The 8,562-nt window shown below is 34.3% G+C and overlaps 1 protein-coding gene across 8 annotated transcripts; it reads left to right on the forward strand.

The window, feature by feature from the left end:
- The first annotated feature begins 293 nt into the window (after positions 1-293).
- On the forward strand, positions 294-8,424 carry LOC145971434 (uncharacterized). 8 transcript variants are annotated; one of them, XM_083099063.1, is made up of 9 exons: positions 300-984; positions 4,723-4,807; positions 4,898-4,997; positions 5,485-5,713; positions 5,872-6,100; positions 6,336-6,454; positions 6,861-7,004; positions 7,309-7,437; positions 7,862-8,424. In XM_083099063.1, the coding sequence occupies exons 1-9, from the start codon at positions 958-960 to the stop codon at positions 8,093-8,095; spliced, it is 1,296 nt and encodes a 431-aa protein (XP_082955189.1). In that variant the 5' UTR covers positions 300-957; the 3' UTR covers positions 8,096-8,424. The 8 variants fall into 8 exon arrangements, with proteins under 8 accessions (XP_082955196.1, XP_082955189.1, XP_082955191.1 ...); XM_083099065.1 differs by having other exon boundaries at positions 300-960; XM_083099066.1 differs by lacking the exon at positions 300-984 and adding an exon at positions 2,375-2,669.
- Positions 8,425-8,562: the final 138 nt, after the last annotated feature.

Raw genomic sequence — 8,562 nt, forward strand, 5'->3', positions numbered from 1 at the left:
CATATATATATAATTTTTTTTTTTTTTCGAAAATATTTTATGGTCTATCAAATTGTTTGCGTCGCAATTAAAAGATGAAATTGCTTTTATATATATTTGCTTGCGGAGCTATGATGAATTTAAAAAAGAATTGATTTTTTCTAGTTCTGTCGTGTTGTGGCCTTTACATCTTTTCCATCGGTGTTCTTCATGTCGACAGGTATACGGGGGCGATGCCTAGGTGATCGCCCACCACGCGAAACGCATATTAAAACGTGTTACATGTGCATGCCGTATTTCCAGTCATCAGCGTGACAGCATCGGCACCGAGTGACTTTCTGTGACTTGCATCGAGAGATTGAAGAAATCTCGTTCCAATTCAACGATTTACATACAACAATTTTTAACGGACGAAATATACCGGAGAAAATATTGTTTATCATGCAGTACCATTCGACGCGTAGTTTCGAACGAGATGAATCATCATGATAATTATCGAGAAACGATGTAACGCAACGATCAAGAGTGACGCGATTCGGTCGCGGTTCGCCAGATGATCGATCGACCGGATCGAACGTAGATTGCAATGCATCGCGCATTTCGTCGTTGAAGTTTGAAATATTTACATCGCAAAATTGGTGTAGGAGTAATATTCTGGACTAATAACATTCCTCCGATCACCGATAATTCGTCGAAACGACGGCAAAAAAGGTGAAAGATTCAGCAAAATTACAAGAGAGCTGATGAGAGACAAAAGTATTGTGGAATAAATAAAGCGAGGAATTAGCTGAACTTTTTATTCACAATAACTGAAATTTTGAAGAACTTATAAACGCATATTTAGAAAGAAAACAGTGGATTTTTATATAAAATTAGAATTGTTTTTACATCAGATCGTATACATCATGAAAAGACCTATTAATGTTTGACACGTCGCTGGATCGATCCGGTGTTTGATGACAAATACATGCAACGAAAATGGTACGGGCAACTCGCACGACGAAGGTGAGGCGGTTTACATTATCATAATTTTTGCAAAGACGAAGCTATAAAAATGCAAATGTGAGGTTTTAAAATTGATTTTTAATCATTTCTTGTCGCTCGCCCTTTTTAAATCGCGTTATTAAAGCCTATATTTTCTTGTTTATACGACATATCAATAGCGAAATTTCGAATTACTTTGAATTTGTTATAATTTTGTAATCCATTCCTGTAATCTGATAAACAAAGCATTAACATTGTAAAAATAGGCTAAAATCTCGATGACATTTCATGCAGAAACGAATCGACAACGAATCCATTCTCTTCAACGCGAAACAAAGTTTGCGTTCACGATAGAAACCGTATGGAAATAAATGCATTAAAGTTTGCGTTTACGATAGAAACCGTACGGAAGTATACGCACTAAAGTTATAATAGCACATTATAAGTCAATTTATTATAAAAAGTAGAATATTTTATTGAGAATAGAATTTTGTATTCATTCTTCAGCGTAGAGAGATAAAACTTATAAATAAATGTATTTTATATTCCGTTAACGCAAATGTTAATGATTAATATTTGTGAATATTTTATTAATAGCAACCCCTTGGAATAAATCAAAATAATTATAAAGGAAATGTATCTTTATGTGCAACTTGTTTATGTATATATATATATATATGTAAGAAAAGAGATGTTAAAGTCTTTAGCACTCTGCGCACGAATGTAGATGTAAATTTATATCCACTAAATATGGTCCAATGTAAAGCTACAGAAAGAAGGCTATCTTTATCTGTGTCCTTTGCCGAAGACAATTTCACCGACACTCATGCGACCATTTATGATAAAACCATGATAAATTGAGAATTAAAAATTGCGAAAAAGCAAACGAATATGATCACAAAATCATAGACGGGAGAATCATAGAGAAGTGTTATTTAATAATTTTATTAAAAGAAAATTATTTTATACATTTTATAAAAGATCTAAAAAAATATGAATTAAGGCTTGTTCATTGATATTTATTTATACTTGTTCTCTTGGTCCGAATCCAGTTCCAAATCTTGGACGAAATTGGTCCAAGAATCTCAACTGTACGCCGGTCGCCGATTTAAGACGCCGGTACCAAAAGCAATCACCATTTTTGGTTCGTCGCGTGGCGCGGAAATGATAAAAAGAGAAAGAAAGAGAGAGAGAGAGAAAGAGAAAAGCGCGCGATTTCGATCGACGATTTCGAGAGGCGTCGAGACGCGCGTTTCCGTCGCGATGAGTCTATCCGGGATATATTCCAATCTGCTTTCCTCGCGCGGTGCAACGACGTATATACATTAATACGTACGTGGCATTAATACGTACGTCGCGCAGAGATATATAACGCTATGCTCGCTCGCTCGTGGCTGCGCCGTGCTATTATTAGTCCTCGGTCATCGGAGAGGAACCTCTGCATGCGCGAGCAAAGAGGCGACGACTACGACGACCACGACTAACGACACGACGACGACGACAACGACGCGGAAAAGTCGCGCCTCTCGCCGTGAAAGAGGGACTCGCCCCGCCGGGAAATTCATCTCCGTGTTGCACGTGCGTGCCGAAACTTCCCGTGTGTTCCCGTGTGTTCTTGTCCCGGTGATCCGTGTGCGAGAACAGATTTTCGCAGCTTCCGCTCCGTTGTGGACCTTGGGAAGGATGATTCTCGCACGCTCTTCACTGTGAGTGCTTCTTCCTCCGTTCCTCGTTGACGCTTCTTGTCCGAAAGATTGGGATACGCGATATAATTTTGATCTCTTTTTAATATTTTGTACGTGGGAGAGGAGGCGCACCTTGGTCCGAATGTCCTCTTTCGATTGTCGGTGAGCAAACGCGTAGAGAGATTGTTGTAATGATTAATTAAAGTTAAGTGTAGCTCAACCGATTCTCTCTATCTCTTTCTAATTCCGCGCTTAGGACAGACAGAGACAGTCAATTGAGAACTCTTACCGATGCTGGAGAACGGCTCGATCAATTTCGAAATATAGTATAGGTAGTAAATATGTAATTTCGAAATCTCAACTCACCGAAATTACACCGGTTCCAACATCTGTTTCCGATTCATCGAGCGGTATGTTCTACGTTGAACGGCATTTTATATTTACGATATTTCTGGGCATTTTCAATTGTCAACAAATGTCACGAGCGGGATATTAATGGTAATAAAATATATGTAATATATATCCTCTAATTTTTTATCTGATATATAAAATCATTTTATTTTATTTTATTTTAAGAGAAAAAAATATTACAAGTAATTTTCCAAAAATTATAGATATTGAATAATTAAATAACGCTAATATAAAAACGCATTTCTTGTAATGATTGATTCGAAATAAAAGGATATATTAATCTTATAATTAAGTGGATAGAAAGATCACGTGTGAAATGAAGAATTGTATGTGATGATGCGGATTTTTATCACAATTAAAAAAAGAAAGAAGAAATTCAAGTATAAATTTCTAAAATGCCTCTTTTCGAAATTTTAAAAATTAATTTTACATTGCGATAATTGAAATGGGATGTGAAATAAGAAATTTGGATGAAATATGTTTTACTTTGAGATTTTGTTTTATTTTTGAGAAAAATTATGTACGAGACAGTGAGAGGCAAGCTAATTTAATATGACCTATTATATTTTTTGTAATATTTTCAAATTAATGTTCTCATAATATGAAATTGTCCGTGAAAATAGATTGGTGCGTATATTAAACCCACGCACTTAATGCCGTGTCCACGATGTGTATCGTTTATGACACGTTTATCCCGCGTGCTTCGCGACTTGTTATTATAACGAGTCTCTGCACATTTAGTCAAAGCGTTGCATTTATTGTAATGTGCATTACAATGAGAAAATATACTTATATGCGTTCTTTGCGGTGGACACGTTCTTATATACATAGTTATACACATAGTGAATAATGCACATGCAATATAATGTTTACAAATGTGAGAGGTGAATGCCAAGATTTCGCTGGATTAGAAGTATTATTTTGAAACTTTAGATTTTGTAATCAAGGACTTAGACTTGCCAATAAACGATGAAGACATTCTTGACGAAAAAAAAAATCGAAGATCGAATTCTCTGTCAGAAAAGAAAAAATTTTATTTGATATTAGATTGTTCTGTTATATAAAGTTGATCTTGAAAAATCTTAAAAAATAATGGATTTAAGAATTATGATTCTAAAATATTGCAACTTTTAACGGCTTCTAATAAAATATATTCTTTAAAAATAATTTTCATTACTATTGAAGTGTCTATTATATCAACGCTAGATTATTTTTTAATTACAATTATTTTTATTGAGATATAAAATACAATATATCGTACACTTAAAAACATTACGTTATTATTCTATTTTAGCAAGTATATTTTTCGTTATTATGTTTAAAATAAAATATGATGAAATGAAACTAAATATATATGTATAATTATGGTTATTAAAAATCAAAACGAGGCAACACTCCCACTAGCATTCCTACTTTCTTACGTTTTGGGTGAATCATCTTACCTACGTTTTACATTTGCATAAGTGGCAACAGAATCTGAAAAGTTAATATTAGCTTTCAATGATACAAATGACGCAATTATTTTCAATTATCGTCTCGTTGCACGATTTTGTAGCGGAAGAAAAATTTTTCCCCGTCTCAGGCTCATAATACACACTTAGCTTTCGAGAAGACATTAGTATTTTTCTTTCTATATAAGATGTGTTTTTTTTGTTCTCTTTAGATGAGGGATGCGGTTCCGCAGAAAGGAAGCACTAACTTATCTACTCCCAAGTCCAAACCGTCCCTAGAAATATATCGACCCCCAGGTTTGTACTTTCTTGCTTTAGGTGACAAATGCGTAAGCCAATGTGTCATTGCACATGCACGTCATTGTTTGATTTCATGGTCGCCTTTAGGTGGGAGAGCGGAAGGGACCACGGCGAACGTCACTAATCTCCGTTTAAACGTGCACGCCAAGGAATTTACTATGAAGCAAAACGATTCACATCTTTCTAAGTGAGTGTGAACCAATGAACTATATTTAAGAAACATTGCCATATGAAATTTTTGTTTTATTACCACTTTTCATTTTCCAAAGCAGTTCAAATTTTTAATAGTCTACATTTAAAAATACAAAATATAAAACAATAACAAAAATAAAATACCAGTATGTTAAAATTTTTCGCCTTGATATATATTATAAAGTCTTTGATAATTCGAATTATTTCAATAAATTGTTAAGCCATAATAATCATTAACTCTGGAATAATCACACTTCCAGACATTTTAATTATTCATGTAGGAATTAATAGCAACATATTCTTAAAATTTTGCAGCTTTTTATCGTTTTATTGTTAAATTATTAGTACTGCTATTATATTAACAGTAATATATTAATATGAGATATTTTTCGATGAAATGATTGATTCCACGATGGCCGAAACTTTATAAAATTTTAAATAGGATTCTTTAGATTAATCTTATAAATAATATGAATAAACAGGTCTCGAATTAACGCATCCGAGCGCTCCACGTATTATATACAGCACAGCAAGTCGAGTGGTAATATTCACCGATATCTCTATGCTCAACAACAGCTGCAGCATCCTCTGCAGCAACAACATCAACTCTCACCTCGTTATTCTCAAAGTAGCCATCATTCGATAACGAATTCTACGTTACGTCAGTCCCATCCTTTGGACACGTCCGCATCCAGTGGAAACATCTTACACGTAAGTAGAATGCAAGGAAATTCTGGAATACAAGATACCGCATATATCAGAGGTGAAAAAAATTTGTATTGAACGTAAAATCAACGGTTCATTTTCAATATTCTTGAAATCCTCGAATATTGATTACAAAAATTAATTGAAAATTTTTTTTTCATCAGGCTACAAATAGAGTACACTTCAACGTAGATCAAAACGAAGTCAGGACGAATTCCGTAAAACCAGGCAAGCTTACTAAGTCGCATACCTTTGTATCCACTTATGGTCTGAAGCGTCCCAAGAGCTTGAATTCAGATGTATTAACTGCTAAGGCATTCAACATTGCAGATGCTTCCGAACTCGGAAAATTTCCTTCACCTGTTCAAGATATACTCTTGCGAGCGATAGAAGGTAATAAAATCTGCCTATTGTTCGAATATATTAAGTTAAAAAGATTTGAGTAAACTTGAGTATTGTTCCAATCTCGAATAGTACATATGTAGACTTTATTTATAACATAATCTAAGAATACGAATTAGTAACAAAAATGGGCAAATATATGAATCGATGATTGCGTGAAATTTTTAATAAAAAAATGTTATTTAGCAGTTAGAAAAAATTGAATAATTGATAATTTTCTTGACAGATCCGAATCTTTTAAACGCGAGAACATTGATGGAACTAGTGCGGCATATCCTGGAAAGGGTAGTGGGAAGTCGCAAATATGCCGAACCGGCAGCTAAAGTTTGCATCACAATTATAGAGGTTGTTATATATCTTTTAATTCTTCTTCTTTGTAAAAAAAATCATTGATCGAACATTCTCGTTTCGGCTACCAATATATTTTTCTTTTCACAAACTATACAAGAAATAGAGATAAGAAAAAATCTGAAGAATTAGATTTTTATTTTATTTTATAATTTTTAATAACAAATAAATATTATTTAAAAAAATATAGTCATTTACGATTAAATATTGCTGTTATTCGCATTTTTTATTTTATTTTATTTTTTATTTTATATGTGTGTAAAAATTGTAATTTTATTTTCTCTTTCAATAGTTTTAAATTTAAACGATAGTCTTATAATTTGTATATACGTATATATGTGTGATTTATATACATAATAAGAAATGTATATTTAATTTAAATTTTTACATGTGCATTGTACAGAAAGAAACGAAGGAAACTTTTTTGGAATCCTTGCTAAATACCTGTCAGCAGTGGTATCAGGATCGCGCTAGATTATTATACGATAATACGACCTGTTATCGATACTCGGCCTTTATGACATTTCTCAACGAGATGTATTGCCAGGTATAATTACCCGTACAATTTGTTGTTTTTTTTGCATCATTATTCATTGTACACATATATGTATATTATCTCTCCGTAAGAAACGTTTACCGATTCGTCAAGGCATTTATCTTTAATGATTCTCCGAGTAATAAAAGAAGCGGATCAGTCCTTTCGATTTAATGTAAAAATTTGACTCCGCGCGTTTGTTTTAATAATTCACATTTGTAAATCTTTTTTTTTCTTATCGCTCTTACCGCATATTACGACGGCAAAAACATGCTTGATTGTACCCGCATACACGTGCATAATCGCGTAATTGCAGCTAAAGCGACGGCAGCTACAGCTGAAGACGCAACAAGAGGGCGTTCCTCCCGGGCGCGTGCTCCTCACGCTGCTTTGGAAATGTTGCCAGGATTGTCTGCAACCACCCGTCATTAACTCGCTTGCCGAGGTAAGACCTCGAAAATTAACTGACTAATGACACATACAAAGTATTCTATGATAAAAAGGAATTTATCCGATTGTATAACTTGTCCCTGACATTTCTTCATTTTTAATTCTAAAGAAATGTTAATTAATTTTTATCTTTTGATCATTTCTTAATTTTTATTTATAATAGTTGATCTAACTGAGCTAAAATTTATTATGATTCGATTCTCAGATTGATTCAAAATTCATAGTCTTCAGTGAAAGCATGAATCAAGTTTATAAATCTATTTATGACTAATAAATAAGAAACTTTATCGAAGATAAAATTTGCCAATAAACTTATTTTATTTTTGAACTTTAATTTTCTTGAATATTTGATTTTTTCAATAAAAAGTAATTACAGTAGGAGATTAATTTATTTCTTTAATTACACTTGTGTACCATAGACGAATTGCCTGTTTGTCATCCTCACGTGCATCGGTAAGGACCTGGCCGCAGAACTACCCGCGCAGCTGCAGCAGCTGCTCGGCGGCGTGCGCGACGCTTTCCTGGCGGAGGAGACGACGTTGCCTCCTGTCAAGCGGACGCTCCTCCAGCTGATCGAACTCCACGCCGCACATTGGCAGCTACCGGCCCCGGCGGTGGTTTACTACTATCCTTCGAACTCGAACTCCAAGTGACCGCTATACTCGGTATACTCGCGATCTCTCCGTCCGTCTGCTCGGATTGAACGCGAGTGGATATGTGCGAAAGTACGGAATGTATGTATCTTACTTTGTCATTTCTGCACTGGATCGAAATGTTATTTTCAATTAAAATCGCGCCGAGCACAGACGAGTTTTACTTCTCGATACGATAAAAAAAAAGCACGAACGAAAGCACGATTTACGTTATTTTCTTTCGAAGAATCGCGAGTAATTTGCGATGATCTCTTTCTGCGAAACGAAAACGTTTTTGTTCGAAGATGTATGAAGACGATGGTGCGAATAAAAAAATTCTTTTGCATAGATCGAAGGATAAATTGCAATAATTAATTTTCAAGGAATAATGCGATCGAGAAGATGTCAGCAAAAAATGCATTATAATTTATTCAAACGATATTCCACATCGTAAATCAGCGAACGTCGAGGAGTCGGCTTTATCGCAA

This window comes from Camponotus vicinus, unplaced genomic scaffold (assembly GCF_025532165.1).
Source record: "Camponotus vicinus isolate PSW18456_S1 unplaced genomic scaffold, iyCamVici1.0 SCAF_5, whole genome shotgun sequence".
Lineage (NCBI taxonomy): Eukaryota > Metazoa > Arthropoda > Insecta > Hymenoptera > Formicidae > Camponotus > Camponotus vicinus.